The 26,395-nt window shown below is 41.7% G+C and overlaps 1 protein-coding gene across 4 annotated transcripts in view; it reads right to left on the bottom strand.

Annotated features, from left to right (window-relative positions):
* ADAM12 (ADAM metallopeptidase domain 12) overlaps window positions 1–26,395 on the bottom strand; it is a 201,723-nt gene that overhangs the window by 45,514 nt on the left and 129,814 nt on the right. For all 4 annotated transcript variants that reach the window (XM_083506121.1, XM_083506122.1, XM_083506123.1 and 1 more), the window contains 3 exons: window positions 25,666–25,835; window positions 24,783–24,867; window positions 14,606–14,754 (listed from right to left, as the gene is read on the bottom strand). In XM_083506121.1, coding sequence (XP_083362247.1) covers window positions 14,606–14,754; window positions 24,783–24,867; window positions 25,666–25,835 — 404 coding nt within the window. The remainder of the gene's footprint in view (window positions 1–14,605; window positions 14,755–24,782; window positions 24,868–25,665; window positions 25,836–26,395) is intronic.

Here is a 26,395-nt window from a genome sequence, read left to right as displayed (position 1 = left end):
TTGTGAGTGAGATAAAAACTTTTGAGAGTCATTCAGCTCAATGCCAGCTGCATCAGGATGTTTGCAAGGACATCATGCCACAGACATTGTACAGGATGCCAAAGTGCACACTGCGATTCTCTGCAATTATATTAGGTGTGGATCACAACCATCTGGCAAATAAAAGACAAACTGTCTTATTTCCCTAGACTCTGGAACCCATTGACTTCCTCTCTGCATTCAGGCAACAATTCCACGCTACGGCTGTGTAGGGAGCCAGCCAGCTCGATAATGACTGGGCTTTGTTCCCTAAATGTTTTTTGTGATGGACGGCAGAGCCAGACCAGAGTCAGAACCAGTTCTCCCTACTCCCCAACCTGACACCTGTCTAACATCTCAAATCAAATCCTAGCCCTCTTCTCAAATGCATCCCTATCTCTCATCTTAAATCCAGCCCTATCTAACTCTCTCCAACTCAGAAACTGCTCCTTTTATTCTTCCCCCCCAAAAGTGCTGTTCCTGCCCCCTCTGTGGCCAGCTGACTGTAGCTCATCAGAGAGAGGCTCCAGCACTATAGGGGAATTTCAGGGGGACAGCATCACCAGACTCTGGTCTGGCTCTGCTGTCCGCCACAGTTTTCCATCAATCATATATTATTAAGAACAGGATGCGGTCTTAAAGAGGGAAATAAGATAGTGAAGAGAATTCCCATGTTGCTAAATCAAAAAGTTTAATGAATCAATAGTTATTTATTATTTTACAGACAGGGAAGAATTCAGTGCTCAAGAGTTGCCAAGCAATTAAGGGTATATTTTAGCTAAAGAAAAAGAATCACCTGCAGTCCTAAGTGGTAGTAGATATTAAAGCATTTCCAAAGCAACACAGATACGTAATTTGGATCTCATGAATGATACGTTACAGTATGATTTAATTTTACAATGTAGGGAGAGAAGTGGGAAGGGAAAAAAATTGGCTGGTAGAATGGTGTACTGTTTAGAGTGTGTTGGACTAGGACCTGGGAGACTAGAGTTCAAATCTCATCTCAGCCATGAAGTTCATTGAGTAACCTTGGGCAAATCACAGTCTCTCAGCTTAACTTACTTCACAGGGCTTTTGTTAAGATAGAACGGGGATGAAGAGAACAATATATGCCACCTTGAGCTCCTTGGAGGAAAGGTGGCTATAAATATATACAAATCTTAGAACTGTAGAGTTGGAAGAGACCCCAAGGGTCATCTAGTCCAACCCCCTGCAATGCAGGAATCTCAGCTAAAGCATCCATGACAGATGGCCCTCCAACCCCTGCTTAAATAAATAAATATTAGGCATTAGGTAAGTTTTAAGATGGAGTGTGGAAGAGGTAGTGCACATTCAAATGAGGGACGATTTGATACTTGAAGGCTAAGCCTGCAATTATATGCACTTATTTAGAAAGAAGTTCCAAGTAAACAAACTGAAATTTACTTCTGAATAAATATGCATGGGATTGTAACAAATGTCAAAAAATCTTTCATAAGCAAAGCATAGTAGGTAGTACTGGACAAAATAGCATTTCTCTACAAGATGGAAAGTGACTTGGCCATGCTTTTGGTTGGCGAGAGTCAGAAATATGGGGGAGGGAACCCCAGTTCTCAACACATGGAAGAGCTCAGGTAGTTGGAAGAAGAAGAAGAAGAAGAAGAAGAAGAAGAAGAAGAAGAAGAAGAAGAAGAAGAAGAAGTTGTTGTTGTTGTTGTTGTTGTTTGGATTTGATATCCCACTTTATCACTACACAAAGGAGTCTTAAAGCGGCTAACATTCTCCTTTCCCTTCTTCCCCCACAGCAAACACTCTGTGAGGTGAGTGAGGCTGAGAGACTTCAGAGAAGTGTGACTAGCCGAAGGTCACCCAGCAGCTGCATGTGGAGGAGCAGGGACATGAACCCGGTTCACCAGATTACAAATCTACTGCTCTTAACCACTACACCACACTGGCTCTCATAAGCCATAAACTGGACTGCAAGTTCATTTAAATTGAGTTACTGGATGATCCTGGGTGAACTACAAAAATGCATCACCAGGAATCTTAATTCCTGTGATGATTTGCTAGTTTCTAGTTGATTTGCTAGTTTCTGGGTCTAGTAAGGAGCCCACAGTAATAAATAGAAAATAATTGTTTTCTTGTGAAATTTATTATGAATTTAGGAGTGGGTCCCATAGTTCACTCTTTGACATTGAAGTCAACATTAGGAATGATTCCATCTAAAGAGACTTTCAATATAGACTTTATCATTTTTATATATTCATACTTTACATATTAAGCAGTACAAAAATTGCTTCAAAAGCCACAACAACATTTTTGTACAATTTCATTTTAAAACCAGGTTAATCTCAAAAAGTGAAACTTTTTAGAGCCGAAACTTAGTTGTTGTTGTTTTTTTTAAAAAACCATGTGTATGTGTGTGCATATAATTTAAAGCGTCAAATTTAAATTCATTGATTTTCATCCAAACAGGTGTTTAGGATGACAAAGGCCACTCTTGACATTATAAACGTATTCCAGTGTGCAAATACTGGTTTGATAGGTATGTGAAACAGAAACCAAATGAACAACAGAAATATTGTTGGTAATCACTAAATCAGAAAAAATATAAGAACCAGCGAATGTTTCCACAATAAACATTAAACATTTATCACCACCCATTTCTTCAAGTGCATACAGATTCGCTCACTCCTGCTTATAAAAGTTTCATGTGACCATCAATGGGGCAATAGGTCCTTTAGCCTATACTGGTGACCACAGAGTGTCACTGCTAACTAATGCGAATTCTCTTCACCTTAAAAGAACTCAAGCTGTTTCCTATTTTGAAGCAACAGAGCCATTCAAATTCTGGCCTTTCCTGTCCTTGACACTGATTTCCTCAGCTGACATCAGTGCCATATTCACTAGTTACCAAAGAAAGCACAGATCAACTCAAAACATTTTGTTTTGAAATAAATAACCTCACAATAAACAGGAGATGAGCATGTGAAATCTGAAGCCAAGAGTATATGAATGAATTATTCTATAAAGTAGGATGGGGTGACTTTATTCTATAAAGCATCTGAGATGCACTAAAATTTTAGCTTAAGGAGCTTTTTTTTATGGAACCATACATATTAATTAAGTTTTAAGGACTCCTTTTATATAGTGCACATTTCTGCAACAGCATAACAAAAGGGAAATGAGGTAATAAAGGAGCTCCATGTGCCCATATTGAAGATAAGGGGGAAGGATAGAGAGTTTATTACATTATTCTTGTAAGACAGGAAGAAACAGATATCTGCTACTGGGCAAGGCACACCCACACTGCTTTTGACCCTTAACAAAACCCTATATTCAGCATCTAGGCAAGACTTAAGTAGTAGAAATTTAAGACACTAGCAGGATGATATGGGCTTCAGGCAGAAGGGAGCTTTTCGGCAAAGTTATCCTCACTGGCTGAGCCCAGAGGAAGAATCCAGAGTCCATCTGAACAGTATAGGATCAGGTATGTATACTGAGTCTCTGGAAAAATAAAAATAAAGTGACTTTGCTTTTGCACAATAGGCCAATAGAAGGGGGAAAGTCAAGAACAAGACCCATCTGTTATATCTACTAATGCTGCTCCCCCTCACCTATGAATTACTACACTGGGGGAAGCGTTAGAAATGCAAAAGCCAGTCTCCACGGTCTGTCTGATAAAGGGTTTCCAGCCCTATGGATGGGGGTAGAGAGGGAAATAACAAATAAATATAATAAAATATGGAAATTGAGATTGCTATTATTATTGGCTGATTTGAAACTGGCAGCCAGCCGTGACAAAGCCAATCAGAGCTAGCTTTCCCTACACAAAGAGCTGTTGCTGCTCCATCGGAATCCTGGCAGCTCTTTACAAAAACAGCAGCCAGGACAAGAGCACAGACGCTCAGCCATACATGTTGGCAGCCTGTTTGTTGGCGGTCACTGGGCCCCTTGCCGATTGTGTAGCATTAAAAAAAACCCCCAACAATAATGAAGATGAATACGTTCCGAACAGGACTTCCACAAACTGTGTATTGCTTCGGTTACCATCAGTTAGTCAAGGCACCAAAATATTCACCAGTAAATCTCACAAGGAAAACATGTATGGTTGCCCTTTCAGAACATTGCTATAATGTTATAATTGCACTTTTCTCTGCAGTTCCAGGATTCATACCTCTCTGGTTTTTTGAGTGGGATTCATTGTCAGAGTAAATTTCTACATTGTTAACTCTTTGTTCATGCAAGAATGCTATTTCTTGGGAAGGCAACATAGGAATTTCATGGGAGTACTGTGCTAAAATCTGTCTCCCAATTTCACAAATAAGTTTCTCTCTCTATGAAAGGGGCTTCTGGGTTTTTTGGGGGTGGTGTTTGTTTGTTTTTTTGCCTCATTCTCAAGGACAGTTGACAATTTCAGTGATGGGGGTTTATAGCTTACCTTATAGTTTCAATGTGTCTGAGAGTTCTGTGTGTGATTTCCTTTCAAGTAAGCATTTCTCCAGCACTCTACCAGCATTCCTTGTTGCCCACACTTCCTGATCTCAAAAAAAGCCTCATGAGAAGAGCTGTGGCTTCATTATGTCTTCCTCCTGGGCTTTAATTGAAGGGTAGACACCAAAGAAGGCTGCAGAGTGTAGTCCACAGCATAGATGATTTACAGAATGAAAGGACACCCACAAACACCCCTTAGCCACCTCAAAAATAAAGGAAGTGCAACCAAAGCCTGCATCCAACCCATGATAATTTCATCAAAAATTTTCTCTCCCCTTTGGTAATTTTTAATGCAATTTCTTTTCTCATTATTCAATCAAGAGCGGTTGAAAAAACAATGGGGGAATTTTTCAGCAGACCACTCTTTCATGGATGATGGAGGGAGTGCCTGCCTTGGATCTCACAGACTTTTGCATGATTGATGTGTCCTGTCAGTCTGGCTTTTTAGGGGAAATTAACATTGTTCTGGCATACACGGACCCTTGCTTCAGAATTAAAAGCATAACAAACCCCATTCCATCAGTAGTTAAAATTAGGTGACATTAAAGTGCTTATTTCTTAAAAATAAGTAGATAATATTTCAGGACTGTACTAATTTATTTTAAAAAAAACCAAGGAGCAGCAGTTATGATGGAAAAGTTTTATTTGTGCCAAATACATTGGGAATTTCAAAAAGTTACAAAACCTAGGATGGATTTATCTGCAACTGTTGTTATGTCATTTTAGCGGAGTATCTATTCATGAAAGTTGTCAGCAGAAAAAAAGATTTCTAAAAGGTGTAACACAGAACACTTACGGAATGGATCTAGAGTTAACTTCATGAAATGGATCCTTCTAAACTCAATACCTCTGATGATTCCATCAGGTTTTATATAAACCACTCTAGTCCAATAGCCCTTCTTTCCAATGGAAAGCTGCCTAACAGGGAATCAGAACATTGGTCCATCTAGCTCAGGCTTCCTTAACCTTGGCCCTCCAGATGTTCTGAGACTACAATTCACATCATCCCTGACCACTGGTCCTGCTAGCTAAGGATCATGGGAGTTGTAGGCCAAAATCATCTGGAGGGCCGAGGTTGAGGAAGCCTGATCCAGCTCAACAGAGTTTCATATAAGGTGCTTTTACAGCCTTACCTAGAAATCCCAGGGGTTGAATGGGGATCTTTTGCATATAAAAAATGTGGTCTAATGCTGACCTATAGAATGGAGAAGTTGCTAGTGACAGTGAAAGAGGTACTTGACCCTTTCCCTGCCTCTGCCATTTCCCAACTTCGGATCATTTCCTGTGCCACGCGCCAGGCAGGATTCTAAAGACATGAACAAGCTGGGAATTTAGATTTTTCTTCATCATGATCAAATTATGACCCCTGACACAATCAATCATGTGAACATTTTTGTGTGCTGCATTAGAGATTTGGCTGTACACAGGGAACTCACTTCTGTGCCATATCTGTAACATCTGAATAATTAAATTGTCTCAGGAATGTTTATCAAATACCAGAATTATGAACAAAGATTGCATTAAAAAAAAACTGAATGATGAATGACGGCTCTGCACTTAGCCTCCCAATCTACTTTTACTCTCTCTTTTGTTTATTCTTTTAATCCCTAGAGCGTCATATAAAATAGAACACAATGTTCCCATAGCTTTCCCATCTATAGTTCATGTTCAATACTTGTACCGATTTTCACAAGCCCAATTACCTGTCATTTTCACAAATAACTGAACTGATGTGTGGCATTAATAGCTTAACACAGAGGCTGCCAACCCTGCACCCACGAATGCCTTCCTTGGTGGCCTCCGAGATGGCCAGTGCAACCAGACTAAAATGTATTAAACTAGAACCACCTTCCTGCACGCAGCAATTTTTTGAGTTGGAAGAGCCCACCACTTCCACTCCAGTTGCATAAGATGAGGGAAGGCTAAGCGTCAGCTTCACAATTTGTATGTGTGGAAAAGGAGTGAGTGCTGTTACTTTTTTGAAGATTTATTTTTGTGGGGAGGATGTTGTTTGGCCTCTCAAGGGGCTTTGTTTTAAATCACAGGGAGAAAGATGCCACCCTTTCTTGTTCTTGCTTCCTTCTCCATAGCAAGAATAGTTCCCAACTTGATGGTGGGGGAACACAGCACAGAGACAAACACACTTCTTATCCCCATCCCCACCACCATCTTTCTGCTCCAGTCAGAACTGTTGATAGAAGTGGGGGTGGGGGGAGCACAGTGTAGAGGCAGAGACATAATGTTTCTGCTGCCTCTCTCACAGCTGGGGTTCTTTTCAGGCTGATAGGATGGGTGGGAGGTGTACTGTGCAAAGACATGATCTTTATCCTTATGTTTCTGTGGCCTATTCTGCAGAAGGAATTGCTCTCAAGTTTATGGGTGGGAGAGCACCGTGCAGACACAGAGCAGAGACATCAACAGCAGCAGCATCTTGCCTGTACCACAGAAGGGATCATTCTAAAATTAAACCAAGCCACTCCTTGTGTCAACCATTTTATATTAGGTCATACCTTGCAGTGGCCATTTTGCGAGTGGTGCCCACAACGTTCTCAGAAATCTGAATGTACCCCTGGGCCTAACGAAGTTGGCAACCATTGGCTTCATTTAGGCGGATATGAATCCATGCTGGCTTGGGAATACTACAATCCATAAGATTTACCTTACAGGAAAAAAAGATGGATCTGGCCTGCACCACTGAGGCTTATCTTCTCAAGCTGTGAGCTTTATAAGAAGGACAGATTTACAATGCAGAATGCAAGATTCTGATCAGAAAGTATTGACAGAACCAACAGCTGGACGGTTTTCAGAAATACTTCCAGGAAGAAGTAACAGCTTTTAACAGCCTTGTGCAGGACATACTGTCACAGCTTAATATCTCCACAGTCACAAAACTGCCAAGTAAAACATTATTAGGAGTTGCTTCCACTTTGACAAATGTACAGTCGGAAAAGTTATTTCTTGTCAAGAGGTCTATTGTGAGCCTCGTTTCCCATTGCAAAGGTGAAGCAATACTAAACCAATTTATCAACCTTGACAGTATTCTAACTGTATTCAGGAGTTATCTGCCATGCAAAGCTCTGTGGGAATTGTACGCAACTACTTTTCCTGTAGGAAACTAGGCAGTCAAGGAGAGTTGCTATAATCATTTTGCATTTGCCTCTGGCTCATCTTCTGTTCAGTTTCCTTTTAGATTGCTACCTCATTAATAACAATTAGCTCGACAGCAGAGGGTCTGGGTTTCACAATTTATTGTTTAGGACTTGATGTTAATCCAGTGCTGAATCAAGGAAAAAGGAAACCATATATGAAAGAGAGAGAGAGAGAAACATAGGTCATGGTAGTGTTGCATTAATGGAAAAAAGAGCAGAAGTTGTAGCATACTTTGTCGTTATTGCCAATGTTAGAGGAAATTGTAGATAAGAAACCAAACTAGATTAGCTTGTGTTTAAATTGGTTGCGTTAAACATAACATCCAGTACTAGCGATAAGTGAATTATGATAAATGGCTGACATGGCCGTTAAAAACACACTGCCTGCATTCAGTTTCCTACTGTGCTATTTTCCTCCACTCTGTTCCAAAAAGGGATGTTGCCTGGCAGGAATTAAAAGACTATCAGAGAAGTGCCAAGTCTACACAGCCTGTTGGGTATTCTCTAGCTCTTTAAAATTATTTTTACTAGTATTTAGAAAGAGCTCTTTTCTCAATTTTCATAGACACAACAATGCTTTTCTATCCTGTATAATAGGAAAAGGTGCCAGGAGTCCGCTTACCGATAGTTGGTAAATTAGGGTTGCAGGCCAGCGCTGCCTCCCCTGACAGGATCCAGTGAGGTACACCTCTTGCAGGCAGGCTCGGGGGCAGGACATTCCAAGGGGCAGATCCATCTGGGTCCGCAGGCTTCACTTGGGTCCACTCCTGGGGAATACATATTGGCTTGCCCCTAGCTCCATATCCAGTAGGATTTCCCTCCCTCCCTCCCTTGTATGAGGCTTGTTATGTGCTTGACCTTGCTATGGACATTGTTGGTCGCCATATTTGGGACCAGGTAGGAATTTTTGCACCAGGTCAATTGGAGCTCACCTGGTGATTTTGCCAACTCATAGCAATCGTCGAAACTTTTGGCAGTTTAGGCATTGAGTAATCCTTAGTCTTGGTCAGAGGGGAGGTTGTAGCATCTGCCTGTCCCTCTGAAGGAAAGGGTATCCCGTTAAAGGGATCCAGAAGGAGTTGTTCAGAAACTCCTTGGCGGTGATCCCGTGGGGGTGTTCCTATTCGATGTATGTCACAAGACTCCTGTGTTTCTGTGTTGATCCTACCAGAAATACTTCCAGCAGGCAGGCTGGGGGTCTGGTTAAACCCAATGCCTAGGCCAAACCTCTGCATTTACAGTATAATCAATCAAAGTTGTGGCCTTATTTGACCCCAAGACATTGTACTTTAATGGAATCTGCTGAGAATGCTTGCAAGATCTGGACACACTAATGCTTAACGCTAAACTCACAACTTTTTATTCTCCTAAAAACAATTAAAGACCTCTAAAATGTCCCTGAATTATTAATAAATGGGCACTGTCTGTCCTTTAATTGCACACGGTTGTTTCAGTAATTTAAAATGAAATGTTGAAATAATGGCATCCTGTCAATTCTTGGTAGTTTTTAACCAAAAGAAAATGGGAAAGCAATGGACTAAATCATCCTGGTATCTCTCTCTCTCTGTGTGTGTGTGTGTGTGTGTGTGTGTGTACGCACGATTTCACCATGTGTAGAAGAAGTGTGTGTGGGAGATCATCATGTAGACAGGCCCAAAGACTCTGCAGTGAAGCAAAATTTTCAATAATACCACATTTCAGGCATTTATTTGACAAAGGAAATACATTGTTTTAAATGTCCTCTGATCTCATTCACGTGTAACACTATGGCTTAGCATGAATGAGCAAGTGTGCAGGATCCTGCAGGGGTTGTCATTGCTTTGGTTGTTCTGCTGAGCTAAGCCACGGTTTTGCTTACATGTCATCCAAACCAAGTCTCATGGTTTGGCTCTCTCCAGAGAAATCATGAGCTGCAGCCAAAGTTTGCCCAGTGTTTTACAGCTCATGGTTAATATTCTCCATTAAAATACCAATTCAATAATTAGAACAAAAAACACACACACACAAAAAAAACCTGAGATGAAGGCAATTAATCATGCTCCACTGGGAGGCATATTCTCTCACAAGCCCATCAACTAATTATCAATGGTCAAAAGGTTGCAAGAGGACTAGTTTCAAATCCATTATAAAAACGAAATGACACAAATGTCATGATCCTCCCCACAAGCCACAAATCATTTAACACAGAACTGGGCACATGCAGCACACAGTGATATGATCACCAGAGAACTTAATTTTAGCAATTAAACCATGTACTGGCACTTTATATAATAATGTACACCATGGCAGTGTTGAGTGAGCACCGATTCCAAATTCATTAGGGGTAGGGCAGCAAAGACATATACCATCATGCAACCTGAAAGGCCAAGAACACAATTCAAGGAAACCTGTTACCGGTATTTCACAAAACCCTCAAAACAGATCTCAATGATTGTTTAGTAATCTCCCTGGTAAGAGACAAGAATACAAATCTTTACAACTGTTTCTGGTAGATGTTTCTCCATGCTATATAAAAACCAGACTTACTAAATACTACTCACCTGGTCACTAGTGCCAGGTATGAACAGGCTCCAGGTAAAGTCTTACAAAACTGTATTATTTACACCACAGTTGTTTAGCAAAGATTTGTGTGGACAGGAGGGCCTGTTAAGATTGTAATGGGCTACTGACTTTTCTGCACTTATTTTCAAGGCTTGTTAAAATGCTCATTTATCAAATCTCCTAGAAGAAAAGTGTGCTTGTTGAACAAGGTCAAAAAGACAGTCCAACCTTAAAAATGTCACTGGGGCTTTAGTGCAAAGTACAAGCAACCTAGCTCTGTCTGATTCAGCATGAAGGATTTTTAGCATCCTGGGGAGAGCAACACATTTCAATGAGATAAAAGTGAAAAAAGCTTTCTTTATTGCAAAGCAGCAGGGCAGTGGAACCCCACTGAAGAAAGGATGGAAATTATAATGGAACTGACATCTGGATGTGATTGGTATACCAGGCTATCATTAGCAGGCACTTGTGTTACCGTTAACACCTGATTTTTTCCCCCTTTAAAAAAGAGACAGTAAAGCAGAAATGGAATTCCGTGAATATTCAGAAAGAAAACTGTGTTTGCCAGCTGTGTCTTCAGTTCAGCTAAAGGACAGTTGCAGTGCAAATTTTTTATTCATGGAAAGGAGATAGAGAGCTGTATTTTCAAAAAGTGGAAAGAATATGGCTCACCTAAATGGGGCAGCCACAAGACAGAATTGCCAAGATTGAGACAAATTGAACTAGTTAAGATTTAGTTCCATTCTTTTTGAAGTATAGTCTGATTCTGTACATTCCACTGAAGTCCAAGTATGACCCTCCCCCCCCCAAAAAAAAAACAGGAAAAAGAAACAAGACACAAATTCCTTAAGGAGGCTAGCAGAGACAAAAAACAATTTGGACTGGCAATATTTCTAATGAAAATGATGCAGCGCTTTTAAATTCATTGATACTGACTCAGGATGTTCCTTGTGCAATATGGGTGTAACAAAATTGATTCGTCTTTGGAAAACTCACAAGACCAGAGAAGAGAGCTACAAAACTGGTAACACAATATTCAGCTACATCTCAAGACTGCCTGGGCGGCACCCAATGATGTCCAGCTACTTGCACACAATGGGGATTGCGTTGTCTAACTGCCCAGTTGTCTAATTGGGCTTCTCGTTTTTCTTCTCCCTCCTCCGGTCCCAAATATCAAAACAAATAAACTCATTTTTTTTCTATAAACTTGCTCCATTTTTATCTGCCTTCTCTGACAAAGTTACGTTAATTTCACCATGTATACCATTTCCCAAATTCTAGCTTGCCATGAGTCAACATAGTGGTTTGGGGGGTTTTCCACTTCTGATATGGTTTTATTTACACAGATATACAACCTGCACCTAGATAGATGGGTTGCAGAGCATTCACATCCTATGAGGCTCTGGCTTCTCCCTTGGATTCAAAGGAAGGCCAAAAATACCAAAACACCTCCCATACTCTGTGCCTCTTTGTTCCAGCCCATCATTCCCAGCTCACTTGGAGTTCTGCCCGCTCCTTTTCCTTCTTGCTGTTAACCAACTCCAAAGGACCTCATCCCAGTCTACGTCATTCAAAGTTGAATCCCTAAACCTGGCCTTTGCCTCTGACCACTAGCAGAGGGCTGCAATGCAACTTCTGCAGACTGCCCTCCAATATTCTTATTATTTTCTTATTTCCTTTTTCCTGAGTGGAGATAGAACTTTGTTATAAATTCCTCAAAGGGATCTAGGTAGAACAAGACCTTTCAAACAGACAGCAATTGATTTTGTGTTTTCTAAAATATTATTTTTCTATCTGGACCAAAAAAAAGAAGAAGTTTATTTGGACCTTCCTTGTCCTCTGTGTGCCCCTTTCCTCCTACCTAGCACTCACTTTCATACCATTCTCCCTGGAGCACAGGGTCCTTTAAGATCCCACATACAACACTAGGCCCTATACTATTGCCCCAAAGTCAACATTTTGTTTTAAAGAAAGACAAAGCTACCATTACAAAGATGTCAGTTTACAAAAACTAATTTCTCTTCATTAAACATTTTTGGTTGCAATTCTTTTCTTGAAAATGTTCTCTTGTACTGTGATTTATTTTTGTAGGCTGAAATAATCTGAATGTCAGGATCACTCTGTCTGCTTTCTTCTTTAAGCCATAATGCCTTATCATCATCATGTGTGCTTTGCTAAATGTGCTCAAACCTTTAAAACATTTTGTGGTAAAAGTGATACATGTCCTACTGGTTCCTTTTGAAACGTACACCTACAGGAAGCTCATTAACAGACAGATCCAACAGAATTTAATACAGCACTGATCCCGGGACTGCTTCTACCAAGAACTCATTTCTAACACAAGTTTTTAATGCTGGACTCTTCAATGATTAAAACTGGAAAACTGAAAAGGAGATCACAATAATTAATGAAACACCATTTGAAGTAATAAAAAAACCCTTTGAACATTTTCCTTCGTTAGACTTAACTTCAAAGTTAAGGTGAATGGAATAATTTTAATCCAAGCTGGTTTTTCTCATCACCTTATTTGAATTACAGATATCTATTGGGCACAAAGTAAAAAAAGAAGAAGTGCAATGTCCATACCCTCTTCCTCAAAAATGACTGTAGCAGTCACTTCTACCCCCTGAAAAATCTATGGCTTGAGAAGGCTAAGAGCTGGATGAATAGGATAGAAAAGCAATAGCCCAAGATGAAATGAAGCAGAAGATGGGCTAGCACTGATCCCAAATACACATATATATGCCTTGGATCCTAGGGAGAAGAGAGGATGAAACATTTCATGCCATCAAATACACCATAGACCCAAAGTTTAACCTAATTTAAACAGTGTTAGAAATATTCCATTTGACCAGCTGGATGAGCAATTCCAAGAGTAATGAGAAACCCCATTGAAAAGAGTCATTAATGTCTGTGGATCTAAAAAGTTCTGCATGTACACTAGGAGTTTGCTTGACCTGGAGGAAGAAATACATTTATGAAGCTGCTTTAGCTTGCACATTCCTGTCATTTCTGAATATTTATTATTCGGGAAAGAATTTGATCATGTATTATTTGAATGTTCAGATACGTCTATACACTGGTGATTAAACATGTGCTCATCTACTTATAACACTTGTACAGGGTGAAGACACCCCTGCCCCCCCCCCCCAGTATGTACAAGAAGCGCAAATGCAACTTGAAATGCAATGGGGGCAGGGGGGTGGCCTCACTGCATTTTAAGACACTAAGGTATACATACTTGTCCTCCTCTTGTCCCACTGCTTCCTCCCCTTGGGAAAACTGCTCTTTAGTGCTCCATCAGAACAAATGGCAATTTGGGTTTTCCTTGGATTGCTATTTGTTCCTATTTATTGATGAAGAGCAGGTTTTCCCTTGGAAAGGAGCAAGGCAAGGGGAAAAGCAATCGGACCCGTGCCTAGAAAGCGTGGGTCAAGCAGAAAACTGCTGAGCCCTGTACTTTCTAGGCACAGCACAAGCGCAAGTCTGGGTGACCCCTTAGTCACATCACTAAAACTCTTGTTTTGAACAGAAAGCATGAAGGCATCCTCAAACTTCAAAGGCTGAAGTTAAAAAAAAGAAAAGAGAAGAGAAAACCTTCCTTTCGTGACTAACATGCTTCAGTAGTTCTTTATAGCATTTACTTCTGAGATACCGTGCACCTCCACCTAGCAAATTGCATACTAAATTGATCTCACTTGTCATAACTCTATCAGCTGTGAAAGATGGCTGGGAATGAAGAATGCACTGGGTAACAATTGCATTTTTGGACTGAGGCAACTTTAGTGAGACCCCAGCCAATTGAGATGAAAGAAAGCACATCAGACATCACAGAAACAAAGATTGTCTTCAGTTTATATTGAAAGCTCTTGGTATTAATGCAGTTCTACAGCAGGAAACACAGATAAACAAGCACCAAACCTGCTCCCCTATTTGCTATGGTTTATTTCTTATGACCTCCCCTGCTTTTTCTCCCATACTAGCAGGGGAAAACAACAACAATAATACAAGTTAATTGCTTTGCACATTTTCTTTTAATAACAAAGAGGGGGGATTAAAGCTATCCTCTAGGGATTAAAGTTTCCCTCTCAACAACATAGTTTGTCACAGATTATGGAGAAGGGTCTGTGATAAAGTCTAATTGGCATAAACAGGATGCAAACCTTTGCTTAAAATGCTTCCTGGAATAAAAACAAAGGACTGTATCCAACTAAATAGCACAAGCTATTTTGGCTGAGGAAAAGAAATTCCTCAGCCTCTTGTCTTACAACAAGCTCCCTAAATATGTTCTGGGTCTTCCCCGCCCCAACCCTCCAGAACAGATTTTGGGGTGGAGAAGAGAGCGAGAGGAAAGTTATATTGCACCCAAAGTTCTAGCTACCTTTTCCCCTCTCAAACAAAGCTTGTTCAGTACTTTCACTTACCCTGTTGAAGGGTTCATGATGCAGCCTCCTTTGTCAGCAGATGCTTTGCAGTTGCAACCCCTTTCCAGTGTATCATGGTTCATCCCAAAATTATGGCCCAACTCATGTGCCAGAGTTACTGCTGCTCCCAGAGGGCTGTCGGAATGGTCCTTAAAACAAAACAGAAAATAGAGAGAGATAAGAGTAAAGCATTTTATTAAAAAGGATGAAATAATATAGTCTACACAGTGATAAATGACCAAGCTAATTAGGTATTAATTGTTATAGATGTGGCGCATGGCAAGAGTAATTACACTGTTATTACGGTAAATAAACAACACCACCAAGATCCTGCCCATTTGCCTTATTCTTCCATGCAGACAGCAGTGAGAAGTTGCTTGAAAATGCAGTCATCTGGAGGCAGTGCCACAGGGAAAGTTGTTTATGTGCCAGTAGGCCCCTGACATAGTTTCATAAGTGCCAGGTCTAGCAATACAAATCCCTAACACAGCAGGATTGCACTGGCATCGCTGAAAGCTACTTTACACAAATAGCCCACAATATGGAGCTTTCTCTGCACAGTTGGGTTTCAAAAGGTCCACTCAAACTGCTGCTTTTGTGTATGAACTGGGCCACATGTCTGGAAAGACCCATACGGTGACTTGTGAGGTCCAGCTACCTCCTTACCCCTACCTCAATCCTACTGTCCTGTGATGGAGGCTGGTATATGGACTCATCCATGGCTTGGTTCACACATGCATGCACATGATGAATGCAAGACCTAGTGATGACTTGAATGCTTGAATGGGCCTTCTAAGACAGAAGTTTCAAATTCATACCATGCTTTTCAACCGCGTGATTTCACATGTTCAAGTGTCATTAAACAACTGCAGAGAAATGAACTGATGTAAATGTACTTGTGAACCTAACTAATTTATCGAAAGGTGGAAGTGACGCAACAGAAAATGGCTCATTCTACAAAATGGACAGTAGGAAACATGTGCTCGCTACACTACCAGAACATTAGTACAAATGACATGCAGTTTTCAGGGCAAGCCCCATAAGGTCTGTGTTGTCAATAAAATTAATAGTGGTATTCATTTCTTTTCTTCTGGACAAGAAATATTCTTGCAGAAACTATTTTCGTTGACTGAAAGCTATTTTTGTTGACTGGCACAAACATTTAAAAACTTTTCTATACTGTTTTCTGCGGCATCCATCTATTCCTTTTGAAAAACTGACCTTCTTATAAAAGTTCTCTAAAAAAGAAAAATGCATAAAACATGTAATATAAATGGCTGATCTCCTGTTTATCAGTCAGTAAATGGAATTACTATGTTCATCTGCCTTTTCTAAAAGCACATATGAATTTATTCATCTAAAATCACTCTTCTTCATAACCTTTCAAGCACTCTGATGTGTACAGAGAGTAAAAGCTTAGAACTGTCTAAAAGCTTAATTAAAAAGTAAAATGAAACTCCTAATAAATTATTGGCTTGGATTTCACAATTTTCTGTTTAAGGGGCTTCTGTTAATAGTATGAATAATTGAACTCTCTAGTGAATGAAAAATTGAAAGTACAATCAATTCATAAAAGGCATCACTCTCTGAAATCTGAATGCACTTTATCAAAAGTTGCATGTCATTTAGTACTTCTGAATACATTAGAATCATTCCAAAATTTCACTCATTTTTTAGGAAGACACTAAGTGTTCCTGAAAAAACACACAACTGTAGCTTTTTTATTTTTATTTTGATCATAAGTCACTTTGTTCTCCCCTCTGTTGCTTCTTGGATACCATTTTTCTCTCCCAAACTGCATGATCCCAGTAAATCATGGATCATTTACTGAGTAAGATAGAATCATAGAATCATAGAGTTGGAAGAGACCACAAGGGCCATCGAGTCCAACCCCCTGCCAAGCAGGAAACACCATCAGAGCACTCCTGACATATGGTTGTCAAGCCTCTGCTTAAAGACCTCCAAAGAAGGAGACTCCACCACACTCCTTGACAGCAAATTCCACTGTCGAACAGCTCTTACTGTCAGGAAGTTCTTCCTAATGTTTAGGTGGAATCTTCTTTCTTGTAGTTTGGATCTACTGCTCCGTGTCCACTTCTCTGGAGCAGCAGAAAACAACCTTTCTCCCTCCTCTATATGACATCCTTTTATATATTTGAACATGGCTATCATATCACCCCTTAACCTATTATATGTGTTACAGTGGTGCCTCGCAAGACGAAATTAATCCGTTCCACGAGTCTCTTCGTCTAGCGGTTTTTTCGTCTTGCGAAGCAACCCTATTAGCGGCTTAGCGCTATTAGCGGTTTAGCGGCTATTAAAGGCTTAGCGGCTATTAAAGGCTTAGCGGATTAGCGGCTAAAAGGCTATTAGCGGCTTAGAAAAAGCGGGGGGAAGGCGGAAAAAAATCGGAACACTCGCAAGACGTTTTCGTCTTGCAAAGCAAGCCCATAGGGGAAATCGTCTTGCGAAGCAGCTCAAAAACGGAAAACCCTTTCATCTAGCGGGTTTTCCGTCTTGCGAGGCATTCGTCTTGCGGGGCACCACTGTATAACAGTATTTATTCAATCAAAATTTGGCTATTGTAGCATTATCACTAAGATCAAGTGAAGTACCATTACTGTTATAAGAACAGGCTCCTGTTTTGCAGAGGCAGCTGGCTGATTCTTCTTGTATTCCTGCAGTGTGTGGATGATTTTATTGCACCTTGCAGTGCACCCAGTAGCAGTTTGCAGGCCAATGGTTCTCACCTGCCTTCTCAATGCCATGCATTGCTGCTGGTAGTTGAGAGGGAGAGGTGAAAGGGCAAAACAGCTGGAAGCTCAGCATGGTGCTGGCACAAGAGCACTGGATTGGCTCTTCTACTGCACCTGTGCAACACTAAGCTCCCTGCCCTTCCCTCTCAGTAAATGGCAGCAAGTCTCTGTTTCGGGAAGCCAGGTGAGAAATGCTGCCAAACATTACAGGGTGCAGCCTTGGCAATTTGGGACTTTGTTTCCTTTCCCCCAGTCTCACACTATGGACATTTTTGCCCTTGTCTGTGTACCGACCCAAATTATTACCAGAAGAGAACTCTCTTTTGCAGGGAGAAGAGTACTGAATGACATCCCCCTTCTCATTTCAGCTCAGGCATACCATATAAATAAATTTTGAAAGATGAGTTTCAATTTCATGACACTTTCAATACCAAATACAAACTCTGCATTGTGTTATCAAAATTGTGTTATGAGTCCAGTTCTTCTCCCCCCCCCCCATTTTTTTTAAAAAATGTTAAAACGCAATCTTGGCAATTACAGAAAACTGCAGTGCAAAACTAAAGTGGTAGCTAAACATTTTTAAATCCTTCTATATAGTAAATGGACCCCTGACCATTAGGTCCAGTTGTGGCTGACTCTGGGGTTGCAGCGCTCATCTCGCTTTATTGGCCGAGGGAGCCGGCATACCGCTTCCAGGTCATGTGGCCAGCATGACTAAGCCGCTTCTGGAGAACCAGAGCAGCACACAGAAACTGTTACCATAAAGCACCAATGCTGCAGCAAGCAAAGGCTCCAGCAGCTCAGTCAGCTGCTTGTGGCTGGAAAGCCAAACAGGATGTTTGTGACTGTTGCCATGGAAACAAAGGGGCAGTTCATTCTGTACTGAGCACCGGATGTTAGCTCAGTGTGTGTGTGTCATATGACCCGTACTGGAAGTACATGGGTGGAGTCTCTTCTTGCTGTTGTCGAGTGCAGACATGTTTCTCTGTACTGATATGAGAGACAGAAATAAAAGATGTAAATAGTTTTCTGTCTGCTTCTTTCCCCTCTTGGGGGACACCAAAGGGGAGAGATGATGAACGGTGTGTTCCTCTCACACATCTGAGATGAATCGCCGGGACCTCGCCTGCTTATCAGCAGAGTGGAGACGCGGGGAGGTCGACAGGAATATCTGCCGGTGCCTACGCTGTGGCACATTCCTCTGACCCAGGCAGAATTCCAACAGTGGTAGCAGAGGATGGTTTCGATCCATCGACCTCTGGATGAGAGGCTGGTGAAAGGTCCTCCTCTGCTCCATGGAAGCCTGATTGGAGAGGCAGATTCTCTGCAGCCAGAAGCTGACCAGAAGAAGCTGACAGCCAAGCCGATGCTTAAGGTATGAGACTTTTAAGGGCTTAGAAGTGTGAATGCAGAATGATTCATTCTCTGCTTCACGGAGAGCGTGTGTGGGAAAGCAGCTCCAACTTAGAAGAGGCCTGCATACCAGGCATTTTTGTGGTTTCCTGTCCAGGAAAGGAATGCGCTGTTGCCTAGCAACGTCCTTCAGAAGGCTGTGCCTCAGAGAGGAGAAATGGGAAGTTACTCAAGAGGGCTGGACAGTCAGACAATGCTTCAGAGAGGCGTAAACAAAGTTTGTTATGACTAGGTCCTCACGAACTGCTGGAAGGGACTTTCCAACACAGCCAGTGTCAGAGTTGCCAGGTGTCAAGAGAGTAAACAAGCCAGCTATTGGATTTTAGAGGCTTGTGTTTTAGAGTCAAAGCAAGGACTCAAAATGGATGCCAAGAAGGGGGGAGGTTTGCCTTTTCCACCCCTCCTGACCAATGACAATTATTCATCTTGGTCTGTAAAGATGAAGGCCCTGCTACAGAATCAGAGACTGTTTGGGGTGATTGAGAATCCCATCCCAGCAGCACCAACGCGTGCTTGGGAGTCACAGAATGTGAAGGCTAGGACTGCCATAATTCTGTGTGTGTCAGACTCGCAGCTTGTGCATATACAGCATTTGGAATTTGCGCAAGAGGTTTGGAACGCGCTGCGAACAACGCATCAGAGAGATGCTGGTTCTTCAGCGTTGCTGTATTTTGAGAAGTTGACCAATCTGAGATTAGCGCCTGATGGAGATGTTCAAGCGCACCTGACAGAGATGAAGTTTCTGCGTCAACAGATGGTGGAACGCAATTTTCGTTTACAGGAGGAAGTGTTTTGCTTCATGATGATAAACAGCCTTAACCAGACTTACAAGGTTGTTGCCAGTCAGCTTGGTTCCCTACCTGCCGCTCAGCTAACCGCGGAAAGGGTTTGTGCTGTCGTCCTGAACGAACACGACAGACTTGCTGCACTGGAAGTGAAAGACAGAGGGAGGCAAGAACAGAGTTCAAATCTTCCCACTGCTGATGCTACTGGAGAGCATGCTATAGCATTGAGTGCCGTCCGATGCTACAATTGTGGACAGACTGGGCATCTACAGCGGAACTGTAAGAAGCCGCGACAGTCAAAAGGAGCCAAGAACAGCTCTACAAAGCCTGAGGCGTCAAGCAAAAGCCGTACCAAGTGCCAGATGAAACCTGCAAAGGCTATGATGGCGAAAGGAACCACGCCAGATGTTGGGAACGCATTCATAATCGATACTGGCGCCACGAAGCATCTCTGCCCACACAGAGGACTGTTTTCGACGTTGAAGAAGCAAAGCTTCACTGTGAAACAAGCCAACGGTCAAGAACTGGAAGCGACCGGAATTGGAACTGTGTATCTTGAGAGTCTGAACTTGACTATAAGCGATGTTTACCTGGTTCCAGAACTGAAATTTAGTCTGCTGAGTGCTTCGCAGATTGCAAAGAAGGGACTAAAACTGTACTATGATGCCAAAAGATGCAAGATCTACAAAGATGGAGAACTGTGTCTTACTGCCAAAGAGAAAGATGGACTGTATTTGTTGACTTTTGATCAAAGTGATTACATGAAATGTAATACTTCTGATTCTAACGAATTTTCTCTTGCAGGTCTGACCAACAAAGAGAGCACCAAGAAGGTGGCTAAGAAGGTCCACAGAGCATTTCAGCGGGTGTATGCTGATGTGATTGGTCCTCTAGAACCATCCAGAGGCGGTGCAAAATATTACCTTGTGTGTGTTGATTGTTACACTAATTATTCTTCGGTTTACTTGATGAAGAAACCGCAGGAAACTTTAGAAAAGTTTCAAGAGTTTTGTGACAAGGTTAAAAGTATGCATGATGCTAACATTGATTGTCTTTTCACAGATGACAAGCCAGTTTTTCTTTTACAGGATTTCCAGAGGTTCCTGGATGAGAAAGGGATAAGACACAAACTTGCTACTTCCGAAGAAGCATGGAAGAAATGTGTCTGTGTTAGGGTGAACAAAGAATTGCAAAAGGGGATGCATGCACAATTGCTGAGTTCACATTTGCCACATGATTATTGGGCCGAATCTCTAGCGTCCTATCTTCATGTGTGGTTGAGAAAAGTCTCAACAGAGTTGGGATGTTCTCCTTTTGAGAAGCTGTTTAACAGAAAACCTTCTGTTACCTATTTTAAGGTTTTCGGGTCTCATGTGAGAACAGAAGCTCCAAATGGGGTAAAGAATGCCAGAGGCATCTTTGTGGGTTATGAAAAAGGACTCTACAGAGTAATTTTGTCTGAATCTGGTCAGGTGATTCTCACAAAGTTTCTAGAGAGTGCTCCTGAACAGGAGAGAGTGATAGTTAACACTTTTTCCACAGATGATTCTGATGATGATTCTGATGATGAGTTTGATCTTATTGAGTTCAGTGGTACTGATGATGATGACACTGATAGCTCAGACAGCTCAGTTGTCACAGTCATTGAGAGGAAATCTCAAATAATGACTAGACCCTCAGAAGAGGAAGATGAACCACTGATTAAGCTTACTACTGGTTCTTCAGAGAGTTTAGAGGCTGAACCAGAAAGCAGAGAAGAGCAGCAGCTCTTACGTAGGTCTGAGAGAGCAACGAAGGGTGTACCACCCAAGAGGTATTCAAAGGAGTTTGCTAACTTTGCATATGTTGCTGTTGTAAACGATCAAGGACAGATTGAAGCTGTGTCTGAGTCAGAGACAAAGGCACAACAGAGAGTTGTTAACCAAGGTAATGTGAAGTCACACAACCAGAGAGGTACATTGGTTAAACCAGTGGCGGGTAGTTCCAAGGGTGGAACTGAAACAACAGGGGAATGTTATAAGTATAACAACTGTTTGTTTTCTTCTCTGGATGACGCTTTGCTCGCAGCACACATTGATACTTTAGGGGGAGGATGTTACCATAAAGCACCAATGCTGCAGCAAGCAAAGGCTCCAGCAGCTCAGTCAGCTGCTTGTGGCTGGAAAGCCAAACAGGATGTTTGTGACTGTTGCCATGGAAACAAAGGGGCAGTTCATTCTGTACTGAGCACCGGATGTTAGCTCAGTGTGTGTGTGTCATATGACCCGTACTGGAAGTACATGGGTGGAGTCTCTTCTTGCTGTTGTCGAGTGCAGACATGTTTCTCTGTACTGATATGAGAGACAGAAATAAAAGATGTAAATAGTTTTCTGTCTGCTTCTTTCCCCTCTTGGGGGACACCAAAGGGGAGAGATGATGAACGGTGTGTTCCTCTCACACATCTGAGATGAATCGCCGGGACCTCGCCTGCTTATCAGCAGAGTGGAGACGCGGGGAGGTCGACAGGAATATCTGCCGGTGCCTACGCTGTGGCACATTCCTCTGACCCAGGCAGAATTCCAACAGAAACACCGTTTACCTTCCCTATTTATCTACTTGCACTTTGACATGCTTTCGAACTGCTAGGTTGGCAGGAGCAGGGACCGAGCCACGGGAGCTCACCCCGTCGCGGGGATTCGAACTGCCGACCTTCTGATCGGCAAGTCCTAGGCTCTGTGGTTTAACCCACAGCGCCACCCACGTCCCATTCTATATAGTACTGTTTTGCAAATAATAGTGTTTTAATGTCTAGAGTGAGTCATCTCCACTCCTATGAGCCCTGAATTACCAATGTATTTAAGAAATAGAGATATCATCAATCCTGACTCTACATATGTACCATAGTTTTTTAGAAGTTCAATGAAAAAAACCCAGTATTGTAATTTGGATCAATTTGGCAGTGGGGGTGGGTAGAGAAAGAGGGAAGAAGAATTTGAAATGCTTGATCTGTACACAACTATTTTCTTTTTGTATACAAGGAAATGTTAAGCTTTCTCTTAATCCGGAAAAGGCAAACTGATCTCCAAACCATGTTTCATGCTTTCAGACACTTATTCTGTATTGTAAACATATTAATTCAATACAGTTATACAATAAATAAAAGCAAGCATACTCCCACAGATGGACCAGGGCAGCAAACGATAGGGCTTTAACATGTCAGCATTATTACCATGTAAAGAGGGAGAACTATTTGGTTCATTTTGAATATAATTTTACTAGTTCTCTAGAGCAATTTCTTCAACACAGGAAATGCAATGTCACAGCAAAAGAGATTGCTTGAACACATTTTGAATTAAACAACTGAAAGCATTTACCCTGAGGATGAGAAAAATATGTGATACTAGAAGAAATCTGAGACTGATGTGTTTCTAATTTATTCTCCCCCCCCCCCCCAAGCTCTTTCTAGTTGTCAAACATTTGAACAAACAGAGGGTAGCATTGGGCAGGGGAAGTGGCAGTTTAAAACAGTGAGAAGGGAGTTCGGGAAGGTTCTGTTGTTGTTTATTTATTTACTTATTTACCTACCTTACTATATTGCCCTTCAGCCAAGGGTCACAGGACAGTTTACAATATGAAAACATGGGTTAGCTAAGGTGTTGTACCCATCTCTGCTATTTCTCCTTGTTGAAACCGGTTTGTTTTCTTAAAAAATCAGCACCCCTCCGATATCCCTCCATCCCTGTTACTCAGACTTATGCCATTGCTCACCGCCCCCCTTTCAGTGTCCATATCTTCTTAGTGCACTTAAACTTCTCCCTTTTTTATTTTTCAGCTGCCTCATTTGAGACAGATAATGCATGCACAGCCCTCAATAGCCCATAGCACATTCGCACAATAGGTTTCCAGTGCGAATTAGCTGGAGAGATAAATATAAGCATGCCTTGTGCCCAGATAAGTATCCTATAGCCTTGGCCACTTTAGAACCACTGCTACATCTCACTCTAAAACTTAATCACGATGAAGGTAAAGGACCCCTGACAGTTAAGTCCAGTCGCAGATGACTCTGGGGTTGCGTCGCTCATCTCGCTTTACAGGCCAAGGGAGTCGGCGTTTGTCCGCAGACAGTTTTTCTGGGTCATGTGGCCAGCATGACTAAGCCGCTTCTGGTGCAATGGAACACTGAAACCAGAGCAGCGTACGGAAATGCAGTTTACCTTCCCGGCGGAGCCGTACCTATTTATCTACTGTAGATTCCGGCATATAAGACGACTTTTTAACCCTGGAAAAGAGGTTAAAAAGTTGGGGGTCGTCTTATACGCCGGGTATGGCTGCAGTGGGCAGCGGACTCCGCTCGGCACCGGGAGGAAGCTGCCCAGCAATGCTAAGACGGCTTCACTGGGCGGCTTCCTCCCGGCACGGAGCCCACCGCCCACTGCCCAGCGAAGCTGCCAAAGCATATAAGACGACCCCCCCAAATTGGCAGCTGCCAATTTGGGGGGTCGTCTTATACGCCCAGTCACCTAATACGCCAGAATCTACGGTACTTGCACTTTTTGGGCATGCTTTTGAACTGCTAGGTTGGCAGGAGCTGGGACCAAGCAACGGGAGCTCACCCAGTTGCGGGGATTTGAACCACCGATCTTCTGATCGGCAAGCCCAAGAGGCTCAGTGGTTTAGACCACAGCGCCACCCGCTGACCTTTAACTTTAGGCAACTTGAAATGCATGCACCTTACTTATTAAAAGTGACAAGTTCTAATAAAAGCTAAAATGAACACACACACACTGTGCTGGAAAGGCAACAAAAACATTAACTTATTCTAAAGAGCTATGCTGATAACACAAAAGCTTTTGTTATAGTTACTACCACCTGTTGTCTTTTGTCATCTGACTTATAATAAAAGCTATTACTGGTAAATTGAAAAATAAGCAATTAGGTAAGAGTGCTTATAATTATTTCTCTCTGGCCCATAGCAAAAATGCAGCATGCCTCATAAATAATTTTGGGAGAGTTTTCGTACAAAGCATAGAAATAAAAAGATAAATTACAAATTTATATTTTTTATTCTGTGAGGCTGTTTTGGTTTCGGATCACTACTCTGAAAGGAGACAACCAAGAAAACATTAAATGATGATATTTCATTACAAGGCTAAGTAGTGGCTTCTCTTTAATAAATTCTCATAATTTCTTGAAACAAGAATATCAACAATAAATAACAACAATAGAAATGGACTTGGTACTTACCATAACAATACCTCCAGACTGCTCTGCAGTACACATGCTCATTATTGGTGCCATACCAATGGTAGTACCTTGGAAATAAGCTCCGCTGATAGAAGAAAAGAAAGGTGTGTTTTTTTAAATAAAACACATTCAACTTTAGAAGGCAGGCTTAGCCCACATTCAATGGTAACCTCTTTATTTTACTAAATATAATCCAAAACCAATAATAAGGGCTTTGCTGCTATCTCCTTTAGTGCAGTAAGCACCTATATTCTCTCAGAAAGGAATTACTGTAGCCACCCCTGAGTCAATTTTCTCCTGCCCAGCCCTGGCCAATTTCAATAGTCCAGAAGGGCAAGAATCCAGGACAGAAGTGGAAGGCCTCCAAGCTGTTTCTCAAGACTGCACAAGGTGAAAAATATCCGTAGTGACATGACTAGATGATGTCCTAGCTGCATCCATCTCTGACTCTGTCAAAGGTCAGCATGAATACAAGACATATTATTCACGAAATAAACAGCAAGCCTTCAAGGGCTCTAAGTTTTGAACTCCACAGCCTCCAGAAAAAAACCCCTGCTTGACACTGTGCGGTAAGGAAGTGAGATTCTTTGATACTATCAGCACCACAGAGAAAGTCTGCAGAAGGATTGTCACCTGTGTTTGGTCACATTAATTATGACCCTTCTGTTATTTTGTTCTCTAGTAGGCCACACAATCATTTTATCACCCTCAAATCCTCAGGAGCCCATACCAAGGAGCCACTGTGGCCCATCAACTGGTGAGGACGTTTGGGAGCAATCTGGAGTGTGGGAACAGTCTGGAATTTCTAGAATTTTGTAGCACTTTTTTTTTTTAGAGTAAGAAACCTTTGCTCAGTGTGCAGTTCTTGCATCCGTGGACGTACCTCACTAGTTGTGCATTGTCATGGGGTTTACGAGGTAGAAGTTTCAACTTTCGCCAGTCCAAAAACTCATGAAGGCTGGTGAAGGGGTCTTGGGTTATTGCGCACTTATCCATGTCATTCCAGACTTCCACTCCAACCAAGGCTATTCGTATATTTAGTGGCCTATAGAACTGATGAAACAGCCAAATTAACATGCTGGATTTTTATTTGTAATTTTATTTCAAATTAGAAAGCAGAATATGGTGTATAAACAGCTTACATGATGGAGGCCTGGAATGGACAACATTTTACATGCAGTGAAGAAGGAAGTTAGGTCATGCTCTCTGGTTGCACCTGCCCTGCTTCTAACACCCCAGGATGGTCAGGCATGGGTGAAACGTTTATACGTAGATATATAAAATGCAATGAACATATCTAACTTCATAGATGACAACTGGATTATAAGTGGGTCAGTGACTGCGCTGCAGGTCTATGTGAGTTGTACTTCAACAAAAATATGCCCTGAATCCCTGAAATAAGGATGGAACTCTCTCTCAACAGTGAGATTCCTTAGCCTAGCAGACATCTGAGATCTGACAGGTGACTTGTAGTTGTAAGCTTCTTCTCTATTGAAGTGTATTTAATTAATTAATGGTCATTATACAGGTGCCTCCCCACTTTTGTGTGTTCCATTTGCACATGACTGCGTACACACGTGGTGCCGGGAAGTGAGTAAATAATTCAATTCAAC

Source organism: Podarcis liolepis (genome assembly GCF_965112155.1).
Source record: "Podarcis liolepis genome assembly, chromosome: 5".
Classification (NCBI taxonomy): domain Eukaryota; kingdom Metazoa; phylum Chordata; class Lepidosauria; order Squamata; family Lacertidae; genus Podarcis; species Podarcis liolepis.
Note: the sequence above shows the minus strand (reverse complement) of the source record. Positions and strands in the feature narration are given on the sequence as shown.